Here is a 27666-nt window from a genome sequence, read left to right as displayed (position 1 = left end):
TCTGTTTGCCTTAATCCACTAGAGAAGAAAATGGCAAGCTGAGATAATATCTTTGCCAAGAAAAGCCCATACAGAATCACAAAGAGTCAGACACTTATGAACAACAACAAACAAAAAAATCATATATTGACCAAAATTCACATCCTGGTAATATGTGATAAACTTGGGGAAGCCATGGGGTTGCTGCTTGTCAAGGTTTCTTGGTACTTCTCAGTCCCTGCTCAGGACCACAATGAGGTTAAGAATATTGTTGTAAGACAACTGGTATCCAAGAATACAATTCCTCCTGGTGTCTGGAGGCTTCTGGAGGAAACGATCAGCACTAAGGAAACCAGCAAATCCTCGGATTAAAGATGGAAGGGAGTCCATTCTCCCTGATTCATCTTCCATGACCAGTGTAAGGAGTCTGCTTTTCACCTGCCTAGGGTCTCATTACAAACCTGGATCCTCCCTGCTTTAGCTTAACTATGTGGTTTTCTTTTTCACACTTGCCATAGCGCCCCATTTCCGTTCTGTAATTCAGAATGATATGCAAGCAGAAATATGCAGGCAACTGCAAAGTGGGCTGAGTCTAAGTTTAGCTGCTCAATCTGGGAGGGTGACCTATAATCGATGTGCTGGAGATTGGGGGGTTGGATTTGCTTTTTAAGCATACATTGGTGTATGAGTTCAAATCCTCCCTCAGACACTTACCAGCCACATAACCTTGAACAGATTACAGCTTCAGCCTCAGTTTCTTCATCTGTAAAATGAGGGTGATATTAGCATCAAACTCCCAAGGCTGTGGGGAGGATTGGGTGACATAATGCATGTGAAATGTTTTGCAAACTTTAAAGCACTCTATAAATGCTAGCTGTTGTTATTATTATTAAAGCAACTGAAAACCAAAAACAACTACATGAAATAATACTATGAGTCACCAATAATAAAAGAAATGCAAATCAAAATAATCTTGAGGTTTCACTTCTCAACCAGAAATTGGGCAAAATTGAAAAAATTGGAATAGTCATTGGTGTAGTTGTGGGTTGATAGGCACAGTAATATGTACTTGGTAAAGGGAGGGATTTGTCCAGTTCCTCCAAAAAGAAATTTGTAATTATGCTAAGAAAGTGACTAAACTATCTATACCTGTATTAACCTAGAGAACACACTACCAAGAGACCAAAGACTTTTTTTAAGTCCCATATTGACCAAAATCCTCAAAGCAGCACTTTCTGTGGGAGCCAAGAACTGGAACCTAAGTAGATGCCTATCGATTAGGGAGGGAGGGATTAAAGAAACTGTGGTACATGAATGTAATGGAACATTACTGCATCAAAAAATGAGGACTATGAACAATAGCTAGCATTTATATACACTTTAAAGTTTGCAAAATACTTTATATGTGTTATCTCATTTGATGTGAAGAATCCTTCACATTCTCAGCACATGAGAAGACATTTGAAGTATATGCAGAGTGAAATAAGCAGAATCAGGAAAACCACATACTTGATGATTACCACGATGTAAAAGGATGGAAATGTGAAATGAAACTATATAATTATATATGTGAAATGAAACTATATAATTATAATGACTGAGTTTGCCCCCCCAAAAAAAAGAAAAAATGCATCTATTTCCCTTTTTTACAGAAGTGAAGGAATAAGTGATATGACTACAAGGCAGAGGCATATCTTAGAGACAAAAGAGACAGCAAAAGTTCTAATATGCACAAAAATATTTCTAGAAGTTCTTTTTATAAAGGCAAAAAACTTGAAATAAGGAGGTGCTCATCAACTGTGGAAGGGCTGAACAAATTATAATATGGGGATGTAGTGGAATACTATTGTGCCATAAGAAATGACAAAAGGGAAATTTCAGAGGAACTTGAGAAGGTAATTATGAATTGATCCAGAGTAGAATGAGCAGAACCAGAAAAGCAATTTATATAATATTGGAAAGATAAACAACTTTGAAAGGCTTAAGAAACGATTGATGCAGTGACCAACTACAAATCAAAAGGCCAGTGATGAAGTACTATTCTCTTCCTGCCTGAAAGATGGCAGACCCAGTGCAGTAAAAGAGATGCGTATTTTGGACAAGGCCAACACAGGAAACTGTTTTGCTCAAATACACATATTTGACAGTTTCCCTAGCTACTTTTTTGGAAAAGGAGAGGTAAAGGCTAGGCAACAGTAGCTTATGAATTACTTACATGGATGGACCAAAAAATAAGTTTCCATTAGTGGTTTTATTTCAGTTTGCAAGCAGAGTATTCTAGGGACTTCTGATTGGTCTGATGATTTTTAACATTCTTATCACTGACTCCAGTAAAGGCATACATGGCATACTCAAAAATATCTATAATCTCATCACGAATCCCTTTGTTGCTATTAACAATACAGCTCCCAGTGGATAGAGCACCAGCCCTGTATTCAGGAGGACCTGAGTTCAAATCTGGCCTCAGACACTTGACACTTACTAGCCCTAGGCAAGTCACTTAACCCCAATTGCCTCACCAAAAAAAAAAAAAAAATACAGCTCCTAACCCAACCATGCCTACCCATCCTTTGCAACACTCATTCATACCCCCGAAATAAGTTCATCACAATGTGTGGTGGGAGGAGGGCCTTTCTGAGTTTCTCCTGACCTACTAGTAGAACTCTCAAACTGTCTACCTATCATCCTTTGCTCTCTCACCATGTTAGGAGCCCATATTCTTTTTCATTTCTATATTGCCTTGCTGACACCCTTTCCTTCTATGCTTTAAGGTTCCTCATTGGTTATATGCCACAGTCTGCTTACACCCACTATACGCCTCTCCACTGCCATCTGTGTAATATTCATTTGTATTTCTCTGAGGAACCTTAGAGTTCCACGGTTCTCAATTGTACAACACCAGTTACTTAAAATAATGTTACTTAGAATACTGTTACTTAAAAGATGGACCTCTATTTCTTGGAGAAGTTTGAGGTAACTAAAGGAAATCTAAAATTTACCAAAAGCAATCCAGTCCACTTTCCTTCTCCTGTTTCTTTCTGGACCAAACTCATCGCCCATTTGTCCTATCTATCCCTGGTGTTTATCTCAATGGAAAAGTTCTATAAGTTGCCAAAATAAGCACATCATAATCTGGGCAATGGGTAGTCTTCATCTGTGGATTGATGATTAGACCAAACTTTTTTTGAGTATTCATAGATTTCTTCCAGGAGTTTCTGCAACACTCTAGGGCTTAGTACAATCAGAAAGGGAATGCTGAGCAAAATTGAGAAATAAGCTGGGGTTATTCAAAACTCTTTACATTCCCATCCATCCTCTGTCCAGCTGCCAACATGACTTTCCTTTCAGTAAAGGTCTGACCCTGTCACTCTCTCACTCAGGAAGCACCTGTGGCTCTGTATTGCCTCGAGGGGAAAATCTATGCTTGTCTGTTTAGATTTGAGTCCTTCAAACTTCGAACTCAACCTGTCTTTCTGTGACCCAAACAAACTGACCTTTTCTCAGTTTTTAAACATAGCATCTCATCTCTCTGATCTCCATGCCTTGGTCCTGTGTCCCATGCCTGGAAGGCACTTTTTCCTCATCTCCCTCACCTCCCTCACTGTCCCTAGAGAATTCCATCTCTTCCTATAGCCCACAGCTCAGGAGCAGCTTTCCACGTGAAATCTTTCCTGATTCCCTCTAACTGATAGAACACATAGGATAACAAAGGAGGCCAATTATATTGAAATACAGTTGTAAAAAAAATTAAGTTTGTGGTTCCCAGGTTAAGAACTCTTGTACTTGGAAGAGAAAATAAAATCAGTGAGATCATTGGTATAGCCAACAAACCGTGTGTTCCAAAACACCTTCTATTTTTTGTTTCCTTTTCCATTTTGACCACAGGAACCCAATCACCCTTTCAACACATTCCCAGCATTAATATGCCTATTAGCCCATTGAAAAAGTAGGTTACTGACCTCAGAATTTCCACTGACAATCAAGTCTAATGAGATAAGAAATCTCATTTCAGAGAGCTCCGTACACACATTGTAACATGCTATTGTTGCTTCCTTCCATGCTGTGTACATTTCTTCCAATGCTGTTATGTTTCCTATAGTAATTCATTAAAACAGGTCCAATCCATTCATTAATGTTTCTCCATAGACTTTGTGTGCTCCAATATCAACCTTGAGTATTTCCCAATATGATTCTAACTAAATCAGTTTAAATTGATTCAGCAAATGCCAACAATTGCAGAGCTTTCCAAGCACAATTGGCCACCTCTGTTCTCTGCTTTAAACCACTAGATAGCATAAGGGTGTCCTTCCAGAGCCAGCTCAAGTGTTCCCTCCTCCGTGAAGCCATATGTCATCATCCCAATCACTTTCCCTGAACTCATATATTATCTCACCTTTTTGTTGTTTGTCCTTCATTCTGGAAGAGGACCATGACATCAGGAGGTGATTTCATGACTTACCCTGAATTGGATTTAAGTGAGGGAGGGCTGTATAAGCTCACCTCACTCTCTCCTCCAGAGCCCTCTGGGTCCAGTGTCAAGATACACATCAGGAGGACTGAAGATGGCCCTGAATGTTTAAGGCAATTGGAGTTAAGTGACTTGCCCAGGGTGGCATAGCTACTAAGTGCCTAAGACTCTTACATACAGTATTCTAAGCCAGAGGTGTCAAACTCCCAGTGAAGTTCAAACCAAATGAAAATATAATTGGAAAATGCTTAACAAAATAAATAAAAATACAACACAGCATAAATTATGTCAGTGTTTTCTAATTCAGTGCTCTATTGGAATTTGACACCACTATTCTAAGTAATGGAGGTTGATGTGGGGGATTAGTAACAGATATAGAGTTGGGAGACCTAAATTTGAGTCTCAGCCCCAACACTCAAAACCATTACAGGCTCATCAGTCAAAGTGTGGTTGAAAGGGATTTCATACAGTTCTTGGGAAGATCAACAATGAGACATCCCTGTGTAATCAGAAGGCATTATTTAAATTTTTATGGCTATTTCAGAGGCCAAGTAGCATAGCGGACAGGGTGCTAGGCTTGGCCTCATGAAGACCTATGTCTAAATCCTACTTGGGGTGTTAATTAACTACTACTGAGAGGAAGTCACTAAGACTATAATCACAGCTCTGAGATCACAGGCCCTTGATACATGATTAGCTTGAGCTCTTAGGTTCTTATCAAAGTGTCCAACTTTCTGTATGCAGTGCCCCAACTCCTACTCCATACCTTTACTCCATGCTTAGAATGCTATCCCTCCTAACCTCCTCTGCCTCTTGAAATACCTACCTCTTTTCACATTTCAACTCAAGTTTTACCTCCTAGGCCAGGCCTTTGGTGATATGTTCCCCTCCCCCATCCCATCTGGAGTTGCATTTGTGCATTTGTATAGTGTATAGTATATGCCTGCTCATGGATGCAAATGTGGTCCCCTCCAATAGAATAGAAGCTCATCCAAGGCCAGATTTCATTCTACCAAAGTGTCTGGCCTATAGTAGGTGTAAACATTTATTAAATGTTTGTTGAATGAAGAAATGATGCTAAGGATTTTTTCTTATTATCTGTGCATCCCAAGCATATAGTACAGGGTTTTGAACACTGAAGGAATTTAATAAATGTTTGCTGAATTAAAGGAGTTAAGATGCCCAGGTACCATTTGTAGTATACAGCATCATTTTTTAGCTTTCAGTAACATGGACAGAGATTAATAAATTATCTTCTCCCTCATTGCCCCACAAAAATAAAATAAAATAATTTATCTTCTGAAATCATCAAGACTAAAGAAATTTGACAGAGCCAACAGATCTTAACCATTATATTTTCCAGTGTCAACCCTACCCTTCTCATTACTATTTCTTCCTGCTGTTCTCTAGATCATTAGGCTAAAAGGAACCTAGCAAGGTCCATAGTTAGTAATTCAATTAACATTTATTAAAAGGCACTGTGCTAAGGCTAGGGCTACAAAAAAGAAGCAAAAGACAGTCCCTGCCCTCAAGGAGTTTACCAGCCATGCTTTTTTTAAGTAGTGTAGCCCTCCTCACTCTTTGACCCCTCCTACTTGAAAGGCAGTAGTCAAGCTTGGGGGTTAAGTGGAAGATACTGAGAAATAAATGGCACAGCTCTCAACTACTCAAATATTTGAACTCAAAGTCAGAGACATGGGAATAAAATTGCAATAGGTTCTTTTTGCCAGAGTCTGCCTTTGAATTCAAATCCCCATTTGAAGAGCAAAAGGGTGAAAAGCAATTGGAGGTCCCTGCCAATGATAGTACACAAAATGGAAAAACCAGTGGCATCAGGAGCTGGCAAGACCCTGAGAACACCTCTGAACTACAGCTGCAGAGGAATCAGCATCTAAGTCTGCCATGGCATTGGCTACAATGGGGAAGTTTGTGAATTCCTGCATCAGGGAGCTTGCACTAACTCACACTGCTGGGCATCTTGAACTATACCTTAAACTGCCCAAAACACTGAGGAGAGTATGAGTTCCAGGATAAGCTGTGGGCACCCAACAGCATGGCACCCACTCTATTATTTAGAATCTTATTCCTTTTATTGAATTTATGCAAAAAGTAAAAACATTGTATTGGGTTAAGCATATGTCTTTCTCTTTGTGTAAGCAATCAATGCCACTCAGAATGAGATGGAGCTAGAGGTCAAAAGATTTTGCCCTCAGAACCACAGAGAGCCTGGCACTAGCCTCTAAAGAGACAGCGTACGTAACCACCAGAGTAAGTACAAGACTTCCCAGAGACTAGTTGTTTGGGGGGGTTGGGAGGGGTTTGCATATAGACTGAGGTCAGTGACTAGCAATGCCACCTGGAAATTTAAAAAAATGAAAACAAAGTAAGCACCTACTGTTTAGGGGATGTCTAAACAATGTATAACAGAGGAATATAATGGTATACAACTGTACCAGATTGAGTGATAAATATGGTCAATTCAGAGAAACATGGAAGAGTTGTATGAACTAATGAATGGAAATAAGTAGAATCAGGAGATCAATATACAATGTTTTCAATGATATAAGTGAATATGATAGTTGTCTCCCAGGGCTCTGTGTTCCACTTCTCTTTTTTTTCCATACTATTTCATTCGGTGGTCACATCAGCTCCCATGGGTGCAATTATTATCTCTATGAAGGAGATTCCCAGATCTATCTGGCTCTCTTCTCTAACTGCCTGTTGGACATTTCAAACTGAATATGTAGTAGGCATCTCAAACTTAGCACATCCAAAAGGAAATGCTTGACTCAGGACAAGAAGAGAGATACTAAATGTAACAAAACTGACCATGAAACCTTCTCTACAGGTACCTACCTACATAAGACACCAAAAGGACAATGATATGTTTGCACTGTAATAATTTAGTTCCTTGGTGTAAGGTCAAGTGAATTGACATTTTTTCATTTTAAATTGTACAGCTTAAAGGGTCTTTCACATGCCAACTAGTTTCCCCAACTCCTGTCAAGTTTAATTTACACATTGATGCTTTAGTGTGTCTAAGATCTCAGTGATGTGGGGACTCCTACCCATAGAGTAGATCCCAATCCATCCACGTCTTTTCCAATTCTAGCATTTTGGGATGTATCCTCCCCAATGAGTCCACCCAAAGTCCCAGAGACATTCCTCTAGATTGAAAGTGGTATGGATACCAATGGGGCCCAGAGCCATTCATCACTCCTCCTTTGATCTCACTTCATGACTAGTTCACCTTCTTTGCTCATACCTCTCTGGATAATACTTTTTTATTTAGCCTTTTGTGTCAAGTTTTTCTTAATATGTTGCAGCCCACCCCCAACCACCATGTGCCTCTCTTTTGTCCTTTGGCTAAACTATAACTCCAGTTCTTAAAGTTAGAGAACACTTATAATGATGTGGAGTGAATTGATGGGCCCACAGGAAGGACAAGAGATCTTAAAGAGACTTTGGAAATGGACAAGGTTCTTGGTCTATAATTGAATATAAAGAGAAGAGCAAGATGAGTGACATTTGAGAACAGTTATAGGGCTTTTGATAACCCCTACTTCCTGCAAAAAAGGCTCTTCTTTTTTAGTATCAACACATTTTCCATGAATGCTTTAAGGATACTGGTCACAGAATGCCACAGGGTTTCCTTCATCTGTGCCAAAGAGAAAGCTATTTAGCATAATCTTTTTAATTACATTTTTTATTAATATCTTTTGTTTTTACTTCATCCTAGTTTTCCAAATATATTGGTTATATATTTTTCTTCTCCTTTACCCAACACAGAAAGCCATTCCTTGTAATATAGATCAAAGAAGAAGGAGTGGAGATTGCAGCAAGACCAATTGACATATCAACACTTTCAGACAGTATATACAATATTCCATACCCCTAGTTCCTCACCTGTGCAAAAAGGGGAGGAAATTATGCTTACTCAACTCTTTTCCATGGCCAAGTTTGGTTACTCCAATTACCCAACATTCCTTCATTTTTTTCATGTTCTTTTCTTTTATATAGTAATTGTGTAAATAGTTTTCCTAGTTCTGCTTACATATCTTGACATCAAACTGCTCTAAAAAAACAATTAAACACACCATTTTTATTGAAGGTTATTGAGATAAATACTGTTGACTCTTTCAGCCTTAGACTCCTCCAAAGATAAAGAAGGAACATGTCCTCCTGGCAGAGAAGGGGAAAAAACCTGTCCCAAGACTATGCTCAAACTTATCTACAGTTTGTGGTGAGGATTAGCATGTTGAAAATGGCTGAAAGTCTTGGCCAGAAAAGGTCATTTCCCTGTCCCACCTTAAAATCAAGCATAGGTAGTAATCAGAAAACTGCAATACCCAAAAGACTACCATTCCAGTCATTGCCCCCATCTTCTTCACCTCCTTCACATGGAACTTCAGAGTTAGAAGAGAACTCAAAGGTTAGTCAAATCTGAATCTCAATATGAATTCTCTCTACAGCACGCCCAAGATATAATCTTCCAGCCAAACTGGACTTCTCACTGTTCCTCACACACCCAACATTAATGTCCCATCGATTTACTTCCATAAAGGTTCTCCACTATGCCAGGGATGGCCACACTCCTCTCCTCCACCCAACTTTTCCTCAATGCTAAACCGAAGGGTGACCATCTACATTAAGCTTTTTCTAATCCTCCCCAAACTTCTAGTGCCTCCCTCCCTCCCAATCACTTAGCATTTATTTTAGATAGAGTAGATAGAAAGATAGATAGAAAGATAGATAGAAAGATAGATAGATAGATAGATAGATAGATAGATAGATAGATAGATAGATAGATAGATAGATAGACAGACAGACAGACGGACGGACGGATGGATGGATGGATGGATGGACGGACGGACAGACAGATCTTGCACATACTTATATATGTATATGGCATTTCCCCAGAGAACATAAACTCCCAGAAGGCAGGGATTCTTTCACTTTTGTCTTTATGGGCAGCACCTGGATCAGTGACTAGCTCCTAATAGGCATTTTACTTACTCAATATCTGTTGAATGATTGATTGACCATCAGCGAGAGTGATTCCACTAACTCCTACCTCCCAAGGCAGTTCAGATAGCTCCAATTGTCAAGAAGTCCTTGGTCACAGCTATGATTCCAGAGAATGAAGCACACTACCTGACTTGGCAGGGAAGTGATGGGCTCAGAGGGCAGAATGAGGCTTTTTTGACATGGCCAATATGAGAATTTGTTTTCCTTAACTATGCTTTGTCACAAGGGTTCATTTTCCATTCCCCCACCTGTCCCCGACCCCAGAGAAAAGGAAAGTAGGAGGGAGAGAAAGTAGATTTGCACTTTTTTGTTGGAGGCAACCAGAGTTCAGTGATTTTTCCCAGGATCACATAGCTAGTAAGTTTCTGAGGCTGAATTTGAACTCAGGGTCTTCTTACTCCAGGGCCACTGATCTATCCACTTCACCACCTAGATGCCACAATTTGGTAATTTTTTTAAATAAAAATAACGTTCCTGGTCACCTGAAGCCTTGCAGACCTGAAAGGGCCCCATGAATGATCCACAAAGGATCATGCCAGTGTGGCCTGCCCTGCCTCCTTCCACCACATCACTTCATCAGCAATGGAAAAGAAGAGCCGATGTCATAGCAGGTGGCTGAAATCCACAGCTAAGACAATTTCATTTTTTACAGCAAATTGTAGCTCTCCCTTCAGGTGATGTTAGAATGCTTCTCTGGGCCTGCATTAAGATGAGTCCATCCCTAAAGAGGGTTTGTTTCTGTCACTCTTCTCATGCCTTCTGTGTACTTGGTTCAGGCTAACAAGGAGATTCCTTAGATTTGCTTAGGGGGGGAAGTGGTTGAAATCTCCCACTCTGTCTTCTCCAGGAGGTCCAGTACTTATCAGTTCCAGGAAATCCCTCCAGGGAAAAGAGAAGGGCAAAACTGCACCGTGGTGGGGCCCAGCTGGAGGAGGATAATGATTCTACATGGAACCCCAAGAGCAGGGGCCATCTCACACCGTGCTGGAACCTACACCAAACTTCAAGGCAACCATGAAGCCCCCAGCACTCATAAGCAATGCTGAGGACTCACAGGTTTTAGACTGGTTTTATTTATTTTATTTCTAGTTCTGTGTTTGGGGCATTAGACAGAACTCCCAGTGAGGAAATTCCATCCACCAATATGGCATCTTCTCTGATATTCATAATCTTAGAAACTTGCCCAGTGTCACACAGCTAAAGTGGGTCAGAGATGGGACTAGAATCCTGGTCCTCCTGAGTGAGCAGCCCCCTATGAAGCCATGATGCCATGCCACCTCTCTTTAGGTTAATATGTTCCTCTAAACCAAAGGTTCTTAATAGGGGGGAAGAGTTCCAAGGACCTGTGAACTTGGGAAGGATCGCATCTTTATATCAGTCTCCAGCTGAAATTGAGGATTTCCTTCAATTAATTCTGAGGAATCTACTCTTGGAATCTGGCTGTGTTATCAGATGACAAAACAGCCCATGACACAAAGAAAGGTTGAGGACCCTTAGAAACAGAACCAAATCAAGGACCACAAGAGCCACCACTTACAGAATCCCAGAAACTGAGTCAGAAGGACCTCAAGGGCCATCAAGTCCAACTTATATATGAAAAAGAATCTCCGTGAACCTTCCCTAACATGCGGTCATCCAACCTCTACCTGCAGACCTTCGGTGATGAGGAGCTCACTCCCTCCCCAGTGAGCCCATACCACACTGGGATAGCTCTTGTTCTTAGCAGAATTTCCTTCAATGAAGCCAACATCTGACCCTCTCCCCTTCCACCCATCAAAACTAGTTCTGCTCTCTAGAGTCAAGCAGAATAAGTTTAACCCCGCTTCTATGTACTAGCCTCTCAAATACTTAATACACTTAGCTTGGCCTCACTATCTTCCTCAAGCTAACAACCAATCGAAGTCCTTCGACATCTTGGTGGAACTCCCCTAGATGCCCTCCTGCATCCCTCCTGAATTGTATCACCCACCACAGAACAGAGTCATCCTGCAGATACGGGCAGTCTGATAGGACAGGCGCTGCCTTAATCCTGGACATTTGAACTCTCTTAAGGCAGTCTAACATGGCATATTTCAGGGCTGATTTTCAGGAAAGAAAGTACATTATGAGCCAATCATCCTGTTTCTTCTTGAAAATTCTTGCATCTTCATTTTTTTCATTTTCTTGAGTGCTCTCAAGGTGCCAGCAATTTCCTGGTATTTGACCAAACTTGGTTCCAATTGGTGGAATCCAATCCAAATCCAAGGACACAGGAGCCAATATTTTAAAATACATTTATTAGGAATAATAAAGAGTAAATGGTGCCCAAAGCCACAGAGTTTTTTTTCTTTCTTAAAAAGCAGCGCAGGGGTAGCTAGATGGCGAAGTGGATAGAGCACCAGCCCTGGAGTCAGGAGTACCTGGGTTCAAATCCAGCCTCAGACACTTAACATTTACTGGCTGTGTGACCCTGGGCAAGTCACTTAACCCCAACTGCCTCACTAAAAAAAAAGCAGCACAGGGAAAGTCATCAGAATCATTCTCCAAATACCAGGCAGGTGGCACAGTGTGGTCCAGACAACATCAGAGGAGCAAAATTTAAATCCCATCTCTGTCCCTTAGGATCATAGAAGTAAACCTGGAAGGAACTTCAAAGACCATGTAGGCCAACCCCCAGGGGATGCAAAAAAAAAGTACAAACTTCCCCTGCCCTTAAGCAGCTTACATTCAAATGTGGAGGACAACATGTTCACAAATACATACAGAGAGAGGCAGCTAGGTGGCGCAGTGGATAGAGCACCGACCCTGGAGTCAGGAGGACCTGAGTTCAAATCCGGCCTCAGACACTTAACACTAGCTGTATGACCCTGGGCAAGTCACTTAACCCCAATTGCCTCACTAAAAAAAAAAAAATATATATATATATATATGTATGTGTTTCTTATATATATATAAAACAACAAAAAAATATACAAAACAAAAAAAAATACATACAGAGTTGATGCAGGGTCATCTCAAAGGGAAGGGTACAATTTGATAGCAGGGACTTGGGAGAGGTGGAAGGCCTAGAAAAGATCTCCTGCAGAAATGTCATGTGGGTTGAGTCTTGGAGGGAGCCAAGGATTCTTAGAAGTGGAGGTAAGAAGGGAGTGCATGCTAGGCATGGGGTATAGCCAGGGCAAGGGCAGAGATGGGACATGGAAGTCATCTGTGAGAAGCAAGTAGACTGGGGCAGCTAGGTGGTGCAGTGGATAGAGCACCGGCCCTGGAGTCTGGAGGACATAAGTTCAAATCCGGCCTCAGACACTTAACACTTACTAGCTGTGTGACCCTGGACAAGTCACTTAACCTCAATTGCCTCACCCCAAAAAAAGAAGAAAAGAGAAGCAAGTAGACCAGAAGGGCTCGATTCCAGACTGTAAGAAAAGGAGCGATATGTTAGGAGACCGGAAAGTTGGAAGAGGCCACGTTGTGGAGAGTTTTAAATGGCAAACAGAAGACTTTTAGGGAGTCACTAGAGGTTACTGAATGAGAAGGCAATGCTGTCAGAGCTAAGGCTAGATGGGACAGGGGAGAGACTTGAGACAAGGGGACCAGTCAGAAGACAACTGTGAGGAGATGAGGGCAGAACAACGGTGGTCTCTATAGGAATGGAGAGGAGAAGACGTAAGAGTTGGGAAGATAGAAGCTACAAGATCTGGGTGACTGTGGGTTGGAGTGGGGATTTCAGGATGACACCGAGCTTGTCTTTTTTCTTTGCTAGGGATAGGATCAACACAGGCAGCACCAAGGGCTTGCCTCCCTCACTCTCACCCTCCTTGCTACCTTTCCCATATTCCCTGGAACAAAAGAAAATTGTGAGTAATTATCAATGCCTATAATATGAGAAACTTTGCCAAACTGGCAACTCCAGACAGTTTAGAAAAGGTAAGTAAGTGTTGCATTGTGGAAAGAGCATCAGATTGGGGCACAGAAAACCATCCTGACTTTGCCATCAACAACTTGGGTGACCTTGGACAGGTCTCTTTATGCTTATGGTTCCTCAGTCTCCTCATCTATAAAATGGGCTGGTTTGACTAGATTGTTACTAAAACTCTTTCCAGTTCTAGAGCTATTACCCTAACAGATACATTGTATAGGTAAGGACTGGGTGTGTGTTATACACATATATTGTGTGTATGTACATGAATATACATGTATGTGTTTCTTATAGAATCAACAGACTATTGCAACAGGATGTAAATTCTTTGGGGCTAAGGGCTGTTTTTAAATTTTATGTCTTTGTATTCCCAGAGACATCACAATGCTGAGGATACTCTGGATAAATGCTTATTGAATTAAATTATTGAATTCTACCACTTGGGGAAGACAGTGTAGTACTGGGGAAGGACTGCTGAATTTGCTCATTGACTATGGAATCTTGGGACTACTTACTACATATGTGACCTTGGGCAAATAATTTCACTTCTCTAGAACTCAGTTTCATCCTTTTAAGTAGGGGTTGCTTCCTTCCTTTTCCATATGCATTTGCAGGGCTTAGCATCATGAGAAAGTTGTCCTAGAATGCCTCTGAAATCCCTACCAGTTCTAGAACTGTGCTCCATATACCAAACCCTTTCACCTTCTAGGCCCTCAAATTCTGCAGGGGTTGATTGGGCAATTGATACATGCCCTTTGGGCTCTTTTCCTTGAAAAGAGGAAACTTTGTGGGCAGCTAGGTGGTGCAGTGGATAAAGCACTGGTCCTGGATTCAGGAGTACCTGAGTTCAAATCCGACCTCAGACACTTAACACTTACTAGCTGTGTGACCCTGGGCAAGTCACTTAACCCCAATTGCCTCACTAAAAAAAAAAAGAAGAAAAGAAAAGAGGAAACTTTGAACATAAATGTTTGGCTCAGAGATGGGGTGAGGAAGACAATGATTAGACAGATATCACCTTTTCCTAGATGCTCCCTGGAAGACAGCCTAAGTCTTCCCTTTGCAACAGACATTAAGGGTATATAATCACAACTTGATTCCAGAGAGTTCTCTTTAATTTAAAAAGATTCTGTTGTTTCAAAACAGTGGAAAAGGCCGTCGGCCAGGAATTTAGGAAATACAGATTCTAACCTCCACTCTAACACTAACTAGCTGTCCATCTTGGACAATTCAATGCACAAGCATCACATACAGGGTGCTACATGATTCACTGGAGAGACAAAAGTCAAACAGCATTTCTCCTCAAAAAGCTTACCCTACATCCTACATTATCCTGGGAAAGTCATTTTCCCTCTTAGAGCTTCAGTAGGCAAAGTGGGACTAAATGTTCTCTAAGCTCCCTTGGAGAAACAAGATTCTGATTTGAATGCCAGGTCAAGAGGTCCTGTAATGGACAGAGTCAAACCTTAGAATCAGGAAGACCTGGATCCAATGGCTACCTCTGACACACACTGACCAAGGGACCACTGGGAACTTAACCTCTCAGTCCTAAAGGCAACTGTCAAAGACAGTATGTTCCCTCCTTCCTTACACCAACGAAATCAAAACTCCAAACTGCCCCTCCACCACCACCAAAAAGAGCCTCCCTCCTCCATTACACTGGATCCAGCATATTATCCTGCTGGCACTCTCACAGCAACTGTTGCAATGAACTGGAAGCACCATAAATGTAGGGAAGTAAGTGGGCAGGCTGCTTCCTGTCAACTGTCTGGTCCACATCTATTCCTCCGCCTCACTTTAGAGTGGACCAGATAACATCTCACTGGGGAACTTAGGAAAAGAGAAATCAGGAGGCGTGGGAAGTCTTTTCACCTCTTTCCCTTCCCCAGTGAAAACTTTCCTTCCAGAAAAGCCACTTGTCTCATATACACCAAAGCTTTGGACACCTAAACAGTCTAGATCAATGGAACAGACCTAGGAAAAAGCAAACAAAATTTAACAGGGATGCATGGAAAGTTTTACATTTGCTTGCAAAAAATCAGCCACACAAGATAAGCACAGAACCATAGAAAAGCACTGGACTTGTACTAGCATCTGGCTCTGGACCTTATTAGCTGCGAGACCCTGAACACATCTCCCTAATCTTCAAGAGTCTCAATTTCCTCACTTGTAAAATGGAAATAATACTCACATTACCAACCTCACAGGGTTATTGGGAGGAGGTACTTTGTAAACCAACAAGGGATATATAAATGTCAGTTGTCATTAGACAACAGTTGGTATAAAAAAAAAAAAAGACCTAGGATTTGTAGTGAACTGCACTCTCAATGTGAGTGAGCAGTATGGCGTGGGAGCTCACAGGATCCTATATAGCATGAACAGAAGCAGCCAGTCAGCCATCAAACATCTTTAAAAAGGACCTACTATGTGCCCAGCACTGAGGATCAAAAGAAAGGCAAAGACCTGGCCCCTACCCTCCAGAGACTCACATTCTCCCCAGAATGAAGATTGCCACCATTCCTTGAGGTGAAGAACTGTCTCATCTGGTCTTTGTGCTTCTTAAATTGTGGAAGGGGCCAGCTGCTAGCCCCACTTATCTCTGCCCCACTCAGACCACCTTTAGGAGATGCAGATTCTGGCCTCCATTCTGCCACTACCTAGCTGTCCATCTTGGGCAAGTCAATGCAAAAGTACCACATATAGGACACTACATGATTCACTGGAGAGACTAAAGTCAAACAGCATTTCTCCTCAAAGAGTTTACACTATATCCTATGCTATCCAGTCAGGATGCCTCAATGGAGGAAGAATGCTGATGGGCCAGAGCACATTCAGAACGGGTGACCAGGGCCAAGAGGGCACTCAGACACTCTCTGCCAGTGAATCAGTTGAAGGAACTGAATATAGCTTAGAGAAGATGGGGGTGGGGGGGGGGGCGACCAAGGGAGCTGTCTTCAATATTTGAAGAACTGCCATGTGGAAGGGCCTCTACCTCTTGTTCAGCTCAGCTCCAGATCGGAGAAGGGAGAAAGGGTGTGGTTCCCTGAAAGGAAACATTTCCTTAACAGGGGTGCTGTCCAAAAATCCGGAATCTGCTGCTCCCCTAGCACCGGATGTCTCTGACACCCACCAAAAATGGGAGGCAGGGGCTGTTTCACTTTTGTCTCTGCAGCTCCAGTGCTGAGCAGATAGTGGGTACTTCATAAATGCTTGCTGGTTGATTGGTGGTATAAGGGAGCCTGAGTGAAGTCCCTTACCCCTGAGAGATGGATCATTTTCCTAAAGTAGACGCCAAAATGGTCCTCCCAGGACATCTGTAGTACACTTCCTCCCTCCTTCCCTCTCTCCCTCCCTCCCTCCAGACAGCCATCTGATTTGGAGGCAGTTTCAGAGGCTTCTCTGCCACCCCCTCCAAAATGATAGCCACCAAACAGAACAGAGAGGAGCAGGAATAGCTTCCAAAAGCTTGGCCCTTCAAGTCCATGCTTCCAAAACCACCAGATCCCCTACTCAGACTTCCCTGGTGGAGTCCAATTAAGCAATGCCCATACCTGCTTCCTTTGAAGGCCATCCTTTCAAAGTGAACGAGGCTGGAACCCAGAGTAAGCAGTCACCCCGAGACTCAGCACACCCATACAGAAACGGCTAACCCGAGTGTCAGGCTGGGGAGAAAAGTGCCACGCCCTGTTTCAAGCCCTCTGATCACTAACGATGCCCCTTGTAAAGGTGGCCCAAAGCCCTCTCGTAAGCTGGCCCCAGCCCCGGCCCTTCACCTATCGAAGTCACTTTCTAAAGGACAGTTTTAAAGTCATTGAAAAGCCTGCGGTCCAGGAATTCCCAAGCAGCAAGATTAATTAAAGATAAGCGCAGCCAAGCCCTTCTAGCCTGCCGGTGCACGCCTGAAGGGTAGCATTTTCCTGTCTGCTCTCTGGTCCCGCAGAGCAAGCAGGAGGGAGACCCGGGGCTGGTGCAAACCAATGGTTAAGTCCAACCGCTGATTCCCAAAGCCAACCAGGAAACTGACCGTGACAAGTAGGTGGGGCCCTCCTCTCGGCTGCCAGGATTGGCCACTTGGGGCTCCCCAGGAGGCCTCTCCCGGCCCACGTCAGTGGCAGGTGCGCTTGTCAGTCACCGGGGGAGCTGTCCATTCGCCCGCGGCTCAGGGAACAGATGCCAGGCAAGCATCAAAGGGCTGTGCTAGTGGCCGCCCCAAAATCGATCCCCTCCTGGCCATCGGCAAAGGGGAGAGCGACCCTCCAGTGCTAATCTCCCCAGGAGGGGTTGGCTGAGAGCTTGCGGGCCCCTGTCCTCTTCACTGACTCTACCTGATCCCCCAGAGAGCCCCCAAGAACAAAAATACCCCCAAAAAGCGTACTCGGCATCGATCGGAATCCCTTGGCTTGGGTAACAAAGCGCCCACCAGGCCCTCCAGCCTGGAGGTTCCCCTTCCGTCCTATCCTGCCACCCTCCCACCCCCCACCTCCGTGAAATCGTTCATTTGGCCAGCCTGGGGGTTTCACTGGCAGGTACCGCCCCAGCCCCACGGACCTTCCTGATCGGGGCTCCTAGAGTGTCCGAGGCATACAGGGGCCAAGCCTCTTCTCGATGCTGCTACCTTGCTTAGCCCCCAGCCCCCTGCCCACGCCCTGGCCGGACTGAGAGAGAAGGGGGGGGGGAGGAAAAAAGGGTAGGGGAAGAAGGAGGGGGAAAAGAGAGGAGGGGGAAACGCCCGGAGGCAGAGAAGGATGGAAAGGCCAGGCAACCAGCGGCGTGGGGGGCTGTCCTGGTGGGTGGGGGAGGGAGGGAGGGACACCGCAGGCTGGGGCGCCAGCAGGCTAAGAAGAGAAAGGAAAGAGGGAGGGTCAGACACAGAGGAAGGATGGAAAGGAGAAATAAGGGATAGAAAAAAGAAAGGAGGAATGTCGAGGAGAAAGGAGGGATGGAAAGGAGAGAGGAGGGATGGGAGAAATAAAGGAGGGATAGGGGAGAAAGGAAGGATGGAAGGAGAAAAGGAAGGATGGAGAAAAGAAAGGATGGATGGCGGGAGAAAAGGAAGGATGGATGGGGAAAGGAAGGATGGAGAGGGAAAAGGAGAGATGGAAGCAGCAAAGAAGAGATAGAGGAAGCAAAGGAGGGACGGGGGAAAAGAGGGATGGAGGGAGGAATGGAAGGATGTTGGAAGCAAAGGAGGGATGGAGGGACGGAGGGAGGGGCAGTTCGCCTAGAAGAAGGTGTGCACTTGTTCCAATCCCCGGCAGCCGCCACCCGCCCCCACCCCCACGCCCAACCGTGGCCGGCTTTCCAGCTGCCTTCTCCACCCGGCGGGCCAGCAGCCCGCAAACGCACTGCAGTGCCCCCCGCCAGGAGCCCGAGCGACACCTGCGCTTCCCTCGGGAATCGGCCCGGTCCCCCCCCCGACCCCCCCCCACTCCACGCCGTGGGCCCCCCACCCCCGGGGACCAGGAGGGCCGGGCTCCTCACCTGCCCCATCACCGCCGGCGTCGGGCGTCCCACGCGGGTCCTGCGGGTATCGCGGTGCCCAGCCGCTGTCCCGGCACGGGGAGGAAGGAGCCGGGGGGCGAAGGCAGCCCGGGGTAGCGCGGGGCAAGGCAAGGCAAGGCAAGGCAAGGCAAGGCAAGACAAGGCAGGGTTGGGGCTGGGCAGGAGAGCGCGGGGCAGCCAGAGCTCGGCGAGCAGGAGCGCCCGTGCCGTGAGGCGGCTGCAGAGCCGCGGGTGGGTGGGCGGGCAGGGGAGCCGTGGGGCGGGGCGCGGCGACGGGGCGGGGCACGGCACGGGCACGGGCGCGGGCGCGGGAGAGTCCGAGCTCCTCGCTGCCTCCGCTGCCGCCCGACCGTCGAGCCGACCGTCCAGCCGCGCGTCTGGCAGTCTGTCCAGCTTGGCTCCCTCTGCCCGCGACCGCTGGCTCCTTCGCTCTGCCGCGAGCCACTGGCTCAACATTCCCAGCATTCCCGAGGAGCTGGGTGGTGTGGTGTGCTGCGCGTGTGTGCGTGTGTGTGCGCGCGTGTGTGTGCGTGTGTGTGTGCGCGCGCGCGCGTGTGCTGGGCGGCTCTCCGCGGGGGGCAGCAGAGAGCTCCCCATCTCTGGCGGCTGAGAAGGGGCGGGGCCTGCCCTCCAGCCCCTCCCCTCCCACTCTGGGCTGGCCCGGGACTCCCCGGCACCCCCTGTGCAGGGCCCCATCCACCCACGCCCACCTCCAGCCAGCCCTGCGCTGGCTTCCCCCCTCCGCCTAACCCAGGAGTTCTGGCGGCCATTCATTCATTCATTCATTCACTCCCTGGGGACCGGCAGCTCTTACCACTCCTCCAACAGCGTACCTCAGTAGGTCCAAGGAGCTCCTGGGCCCTGTGGGTGAGGGGCCGACTGCTGCTGCAAAAAGGGAGAGGGCAGCAGCTCCCTTGGCATCCAACCCTGGGCTTTCTGGGGAAAGATGAGATGGAGGACCTGGAGTGAGAAGCCAGGATGTCCCCAGGGTCTGGAATAGCTGGGGCCAGATGCTTTGCAGGCAAGGGGCTTCTTCCATTAGCTTCTCCCTGACTTTTAGAGAAGGGATGGAGGACATGGAGTGAAAATCCAGGATGTCCTAGCCAGTTGGCATCTGGAATAACGGAGGCCAGATGTTTGCAGGCAGGGGCCTCCTCCCATCAGCTCTCCCTTCCTTACGATAGGTGTAAATTCATTTTGAGAGATGACCAAACCTATATTTGGAATTTTTTTAGGGATCAACAGATAAAGAGAGGAGGGAAGGAGGAAAATGGAAGAACACTAGATTCATTGTGGAAACAGGTGAATGTGCTGGAGCTTTGGGACTATTTTTCCTGAATATAGTTCCCATCCAACAAAGGGAAACTCAGAGACAGTCAGGTAGCCGAGAATAATGGTCACTGAGCTGAGAATCAGGTCTGCTGTTAAGTCCCAGCTCTGGGACTTCCTAGCTTTGGGGCTTTGAAGGTCACCTTTCAGAGCTTCAGTTGACTGGTGTGTGAAAAGGAAAAGACAACAGCACAACCCACCTCCCTGGCTTGGTATGAGCATGTTAATGAAAACATAGATACATATGTACACACATGTGTGCATGTATATTAAGGGACTTAGCAAATGAGCTAATAATATACTCAGAGGCATCACAGTGAGGAGGAGCACAGGATCTGGAGCCAAGAAAAACTTGGATTCAAATCCCACCACTGATATTTATTAGTTGTGTGACCACAGGCAAGTCACTTATCCTCAGCCTCAGTTTCTTCAACTGTAAAATGAAAATAAGTGTACCTGTAGTGCCACCCTCACTGGCACAACTGGGCTGTTGGGAGGTTCAGATGGGGTAAGATGTAAGGTTCAATTTAAATCATTTTAGGATCCAAGTCAAGCAAGCATTATGATTTGTGATTTTAAGGAGGGGGGCGGGGCAGGGCAGATAGGTGATGCCTTGGATAGACCACTTGCCCTGGATTCAGGAGAACCTGAGTTCAAATGCGGCCTCAGACCCTTGACACTTACTAGCTGTGTGACCCTGGGCAAGTCACTTAACTCCAATTGCCTCACCAAAAAAGAAGAAGGAGAAGGAGAAGGAGAAGGAGAAGGAGAAGGAGAAGGAGAAGGAGAAGGAGAAGGAGAAGGAGAAGGAGAAGGAGAAGGAGAAGGAGAAGGAGAAGGAGAAGGAGAAGGAGAAGGAGAAGAAGAAGGAGAAGAAGAAGAAGAAGAAGAAGAAGAAGAAGAAGAAGAAGAAGAAGAAGCAAGGGAGGGAGAGGGAGGGAATTTGTCTTGTTGGACTGCTGTGGAATTCTTATAGGTAAAGTGAATTGCAAAATGAAGCAAATAAAAGAACAATAGTTTTATCGATTCAATTCAATAAACTTTGATTAAGTGCCTACCAGCAGGGATACAAAAAGAGGCAAAAGATAGTCCCCTCCTCAAGGAGCTTACAATTTAATGAATTGTTATGGCCTTTCCCAAAAGACAGTGAGTCATTGAGGAAGTATTAAATTGAGGATGTGATCTTGAAAGAAATACAGGAAGGAAGGAAGGAATTACTCTTTACATGGCTGTGTAGAGGGTGTGAGACAAAACTGTTGAAGACATAAGTAGGACATAAATGGAATAATAACTTACCAACAATGATAATAGCTAGAGAGGCAGCCCAAGTATGAATGGGTACTACCTTGGAATGAGGTAGACCTACACTGAAGTCCTGCTCCTAGCACATTCCAGCTATGTGGCCCTGGGCAAGTCATTTAATCTCTTACTGTTCCAGACTATGCTCTCAGATTGTTTCAAAGCCCACCTGATCTGTATCCCTAGAAGTAGTGTCTTCACCAATGAAATTACAGGTACACACACACACACACACACACACACCTCAATGCTGAAACTTCTAGAGCTCTCTATGATGAGCAAAGGATTTTCCAGACATTGTCATACTTGATTATTACCACAGCTCTGTGATCAAAGTGCTAATATAATCCCCCTTTGGCAGTTGAGGAAATTAAGTGAGATTAAGTGATTTATTCAACTTGAAAAGAGTTAGACTGGTGAAGGAGTCTGAAAGGTTGGAGGAGTAAAAGGAAGAGAAGCACCAGGTAATTCTAGGTTATCCTGCCTAGCTTTGTGAACTATTTTACTTTTAACGTTTGACTCCAGAGAGACAGCATGGCACAGTGGATAGAGAGCTGACCTTGGAGACCTAGGTCCAAATCATGCTTCTGGTATACCCTGACTGTGTCATTTGGGGAAAGTTATTCAACCTCTCAGTGCCCCCAAGTAACTTTCTAACAATGTAAAATACAGAGCAGGCAATAATCAGCACATGTAAATGGTATTTCCTCAGCAGAAACTCCTTCTCTCATTGAAATCATGGGTACAGTAAAAGGTATGTATCTCATGTACTACATGTGGACACACACACACACACACACACACACACACACCCTCAAAAAGCTTCCTGGGGTTCAAGGTATGATCCAGCTTTGTGGATCAGCAGCAACTCAAAGCCATAGTTCATTAAGCACCTACCAATGTTTTCTTCATTGGAGGCAACAAAGACATATTAATTCAAAGCAAAAGAAATTGAATTAAACAGAATAGAAAAACAATGACAAGAAATGTCACCTCACAAAATATATAGCTACATTCTACATGCTATAGAACCACAGCACAAGTGAGAGAGAAAAAGGACACAAAGTATGCATGAACTCAGATGGAGATGAATGTGTGTAAGAAACACGTATGATCAGAGTATGTGACATGTCATTATGTCCCTAATGAGCTGTTGCTGCACTCTGCTGCCTTTTAGATAAAGCTATCTCTCTGAATTACTGTTATAGCCGCTGAGTGATTAAGGCTGAAAAGTTCATGGTCTTAAACTATTTTAGCTCTTTTGAGACTCTGACACCAGCCAGCTATACCCAGCCAGCTGCCTGGAAAAGCTCTCAGGCAGTTAAGTGTTTTGAAATATTTTTCTAGGACTAATACTTAGGACTCTTGTTCTAAATTCATATTTGATTGAGTGAGAAAACTCCTTTCAGTTCTTTTTCATTCCCATTTTCCATTCATGATTCATGCTAATCACAAAGAATAATTAGAAATGACTTACAGGAACTGATGATCTTTGTGCTATGTGTTCCCCCCAAAACATACACTTCCAGCAATTAAGTTATTCTATTTCATTGAAAATCTTTCCATCTCTATTAATTCTATGCCTTCCTTATCTCCACCTTCTCATAGTATTTCGCCAATAAATCATGACTTCTCATAGTCATGGCATATATAGGTTAGTGACTTTAAGGAGCAAAGCCAAAATGACTTCATTCCTGGTTCCCATACACATGCATGTGTTCCAGATTGGTTAACTAGTCTTGTTAAAAAGATAACTACAAGAAAACATTACAGCCACCAAGTCCAAGGCAACACCTCTTGCCTAGACCATTGAAATAGCCTCTTAACTTGACTCCCTTCTTCTAGCTTCTCTTCTCATCAATCTATCCTCCACTAGCTGCGAAAATAATCACTGAAACATGGTTGTCACTCCCTGGATCAAAAATCTTCTATTGTTTTTAAGATAAAATGCAAGTTCATCCTGACATTTAAAGTTTCTACCCATTGCTCCTAACTCTGCCCCCAGGGAACAATGAGAAAATATCTAATTCCACTTTAAGAAGCCTTTCAAATACTTGAAATTCAATATCCTGTACCCCCTTACATCCTCTCTTCTCCAGCCTAAATAAATCCAGGTCCTTCAGCCAATCATCATGTGGTATGACCTCGAGTCATTTCACTATCTTAATTGCTTTCTGGGCCTTCTCCAGGTTATCAATGTCCTTTCCTCAACTCTAGGGCCCAGGACTAAATCCATAATATTTGTTCATGCTTAGTAGCTGTGTGACTCAGGGTGAGTCATCTGACTTTTCCAGCCTGTTTCCTCTGTAAATCAGCTATAATAAAACTTACACTCTCAACCTCGAAGGTTTGTTGAAAAGAAAGTGCTTTCGAAATCTTATAGTGCTATGTCAACGTTAGCATTATTACTGCACAAATGATGGTGTCCCATTCTTCCTTCCCCCTCCCGCACCCATCATGTCATTTAAAGGTGCCTCATTAGCACATTCTAAATTCTATTTAAAGCTATTAAAATGAGGAGTGCCTTTGCAGTCCCCTTTGTAAATTAGCCATCTCATTGTAGAAAGAGGTCATGACTTCATGGAAACTCCAGGGGAGAAACTTGCCACAGATGGATGCTTTAACAATTGAAAAGCTGACATGCTCACTTGCTCCCAATGGCTTCATCCATGCCCCTGGTACTCCTGTCCCCCTGCCAGAAACAGCCATATGTTGGCATAAGGATACCAGCTTCTTTTTAAATGAGAATGAGAAGCTGATAAGACCCTGAGTCTTGGAGAGATCCCCTTGAGTACAGGCTGCCTCCTAATTCTCTTCACTCATTTCTGAAACTCAGTTTCCTCATCTATAAAATAAGCATAGTGGGGCAGCTAGGTGGCGCTGCAGTGGACAGAGCACTGGCCCTGGAGTCAGGAGGACCTGAGTTCAAATCCAGCCTCAGACACTTAACACTTACTTACTAGCTGTGTGACCCTGGGCAAATCACTTAACGCTAATTGCCTCACTTTAAAAAAAAAATAAGCATAGCAATAACAGCACCTCCAGGGGTGTTGTGAGTCTCAAGTGAGATGTGTGTAAAGCAGCCTGCAATGCACACCTCCGAACACTATGATCATTCATGATTCCACAAGACTGAAGATAAAAAATGTTCCCCACCTCCTAACAGAAAAGTGATAGACTATATATGCAGATTGAGACATATTTTGGGATTTGGCCAAGATGGGAATTTGTTTTTTCTGGACTATACTTGTGTGTTACAAGGGGTAACCCCAGTGAAAGAAGAGAAGGTAGAAGGGGAGAAAAATGTAAGTTAATTGGAAAAAATGTGATTTAAAAAAAAATAAAGCACCTTGCAAATTTATAGGATCACATTGCTTTGCACTTACTAGGTGTTTAATAAATGCATTTTCTTTCCTTCATCCATCCTAAGGTTGTAAATTTCAAGCTGATTGGGCAGCTAGGTGGCACAGTGGATAAAGCACTGGCCTTGGATTCTGAAGGATCCGAGTTCAAATCTGGTATCAGACACTTGACACTTACTAGATGTGTGTTCCTGGGCAAGTCATTTAACCCTCATTGCCCCACCCCCCCAAAAAAAAATTCAAGCTGGGAAGGCTCTCTTAGAGGTCATTGGTCGAAACATCTCATTTTAAAGATAAGGCCCATGGAATGAAGGAATTGCCCAAAGTTACATGGGAAGTAAGTGTCAAAGACAGTATTTAAACTTAGGTCCTTAAATGCTCTTTCCATTGTACCCCTCTACCTGTAGCCAATCAATCAATAGGCAACTATTTCTTAAGCACTTACTACGTGCCAGGCCATGTGCAGTTTAAAAGTTAGCTATAATTATTGCCATTCATTCATTCAACAGAGGGTTTATTGAGTGTCTGTTTTGTTTCAAGCTTTATGACAGATGATGGAGAGACAAACAGCCATCCTTGCCTTTCACAGAGCTCTTAAACTTTTGGAAATTTTTTTACTGTTTTTTGTTTTTACATCATTTTTATGTCTAACTACATCCTCCCCTCCCAGCAAGCCATTCCTTATAACAAAGGAAAAATAAAGATGGTGGGGCAGTGGTTTGGTAAAACTAATCAACACATCAAGTAAGTGGTACAGTGCATGCAATCATACAAAGCCATAGTTCCCCACCTCTGCAAAGAAAAAAGAGAGGTAAAATCCTGTGCCCTTTCACTACTCATGCCTCCTTTGCTGGATGGAGGACCCTGAAATGTCTTCAGAAATAGACTCTCTAAAAAGTATCATCGGTTTTTCAGATTAATGTTGATCACTATAGTCAAAGGAGAGCAATGGTGGATCCCATAGCCACCTTGCTTAAGGGAAGAGAGTTGATGGGAAGCAACCTGGCATTGCAAAGCATGCTGGATTTAGAGTGAAAGGATGGGGTTCAACCCCCTTCTTTGCTACTGATGCCCTGGGTGACCTTGGACACCCCTCTTTAGACCTCAGTTTACTCAACTATAAAATGGGATGGTTGGGAGGCAGCTAGGTAGCGCAGTGGATAGAGCACTGGCCCTGGAGTCAGGAGTACCTGAGTTCAAATCCGGCCTCAGACACTTAACACTTACTAGCTGTGTGACCCTGGGCAAGTCACTTAACCCCAACTGCCTCACTAAAAAAAAAAATGGGATGGTTGGATCCCATGGTCTCCTTGAAGTCATTGAATAGCTTGAATGTACAAAGTGCAGCTAGTGGCACTGTGGGTAGAGTGCCAGGACTGGGGTCAGGAAAACTCATTGTACCAAAATCAAATCTGGCCTCAGGTATTTCCTAGATGTGTGACCTTGGGCAAGTCATTTAACCCTATTTGCCTCAGTTTCCTCATCTGTAAAATGAGCTGGAGAAGGAAATGGCCAACCACTCCAGCATCTCTGCCAAGAAAACCCCCAATGGGGTCATGGAGAGTCAGACTCAACCAAACAACAAATGTACCAAGCACCATACTGGGTACTGGTGAAAATCCAAAGGTCAAGATGATGGAGAGTTTGGTCTCAAGTGCCTAAGCCCACTGTGGGGTTGGCAGGAGGTAATCCAGGAAAAAGGGGGATTAGTAAGATGTCACCACACAAAGACATGGTATCTGATTGGAGGAGGGACTTTATGTCACAACATGGAACCTTGGACCTCTCCCTCCATTTTTATCCCTGATCTTATGCCATGCAGACCTTCTTCATCCCATCATCCCACCATGCATATACCCGGAGTGGGGACCTCCCTGGGCCCTTCTGATTTTACTTCAGGTCCTTGTCCTGTATATTATCTCTCATCATGGATGTGACTTCCAGCCATGCTCCTTGCTGGTTACCCCTGACCACCTCTCCGTCCTTCACCTCATCCCCTTTTCTGCTCCCTTGTTGCCTGAAGGGCCAAGGGCAATATAGCAAGAAGGTCAAGACTTGGCCAGTGTCTCACAGCTAGTAAATGTCTGAGACTGGATTTGAACTCAGGTCTTCCTGACTTCACATCTAACACTATTCAGTGCACCATCTAGCTACCTCCCTGCTGTGTCTGGAAGGGGATATATAAGATATAACCTCAAATGACTGCAACAGAAATAAAGCATGATGAGGGTACACACGAGGTCATTCAATTCAGCAACTGACCCTCACTTTTTAAACACTTAATATGGTCCAGAAACAATAGGAGAAAGGCAACATGGCATAATGTAGAGAGAACCAACCTTAGAGTCAGGAAGACCTGGGTTCAAATCCTACCCTGACACATCTTGGCCATGTCACCCTGGGCAAAGTCATTTAACTTTCCAAGAAGTTCTTAGTAACTCATAATTAGAGAGAGGCTCCGAGTCCATTGAGGAGGAGAACAGAGACCAAGGAGGGATCAAGAAAGACTCCATAATAAATAATAAATGGGGGCATCTAGGTGGAACAGGGGGTAGAGCACCAACCCTGGATTCAGGAGGACCTGAGTTCAAATCCAGCCTCAGCCACTTAACATGTAGTAGCTGTATGACGCTGGGCAAGTCACTTAACCCCAATTGCCTCACAAAAAAAAATTTAAAAATAAATAAATAAGAAAGACTCCATAAATAAAATCTGAGCATCTAACCTGGGTTCTGAAGGACAGATTGGATTCATTTCCTGGCTACTTTTTTTCAACTTTTCAAAATATTCAAAGTCTCTTT

The 27666-nt window shown here is 44.3% G+C and overlaps 2 protein-coding genes across 11 annotated transcripts in view; one reads left to right on the top strand and one right to left on the bottom strand.

Annotated features, from left to right (window-relative positions):
• Positions 1–19054, bottom strand: part of ERC2 (ELKS/RAB6-interacting/CAST family member 2) — a 1007143-nt gene extending 988089 nt beyond the window's left edge. For 4 of the 10 annotated variants that reach the window (XM_043976676.1, XM_043976680.1, XM_043976682.1 and 1 more), the window contains exon 1: positions 18855–19052. The gene's annotated coding sequence lies outside the window, so the exon portion shown is untranslated. Of the gene's footprint in view, positions 1–18854 lie in introns of all 10 variants that reach the window. The other 6 variants (XM_043976675.1, XM_043976679.1, XM_043976684.1 and 3 more) reach the window with 2 other exon arrangements.
• LOC122753978 (nascent polypeptide-associated complex subunit alpha, muscle-specific form-like) lies at positions 11101–19716 on the top strand. Its single transcript, XM_044001895.1, has 6 exons — positions 11101–11160; positions 17459–17653; positions 17711–17865; positions 18632–18967; positions 19071–19377; positions 19564–19716. The coding sequence occupies exons 1-6, from the start codon at positions 11101–11103 to the stop codon at positions 19714–19716; spliced, it is 1206 nt and encodes a 401-aa protein (XP_043857830.1).
• Positions 19717–27666: the final 7950 nt, after the last annotated feature.

This window comes from Dromiciops gliroides, chromosome 1 (assembly GCF_019393635.1).
Source record: "Dromiciops gliroides isolate mDroGli1 chromosome 1, mDroGli1.pri, whole genome shotgun sequence".
Classification (NCBI taxonomy): Eukaryota; Metazoa; Chordata; class Mammalia; order Microbiotheria; family Microbiotheriidae; genus Dromiciops; species Dromiciops gliroides.
Note: the sequence above shows the minus strand (reverse complement) of the source record. Positions and strands in the feature narration are given on the sequence as shown.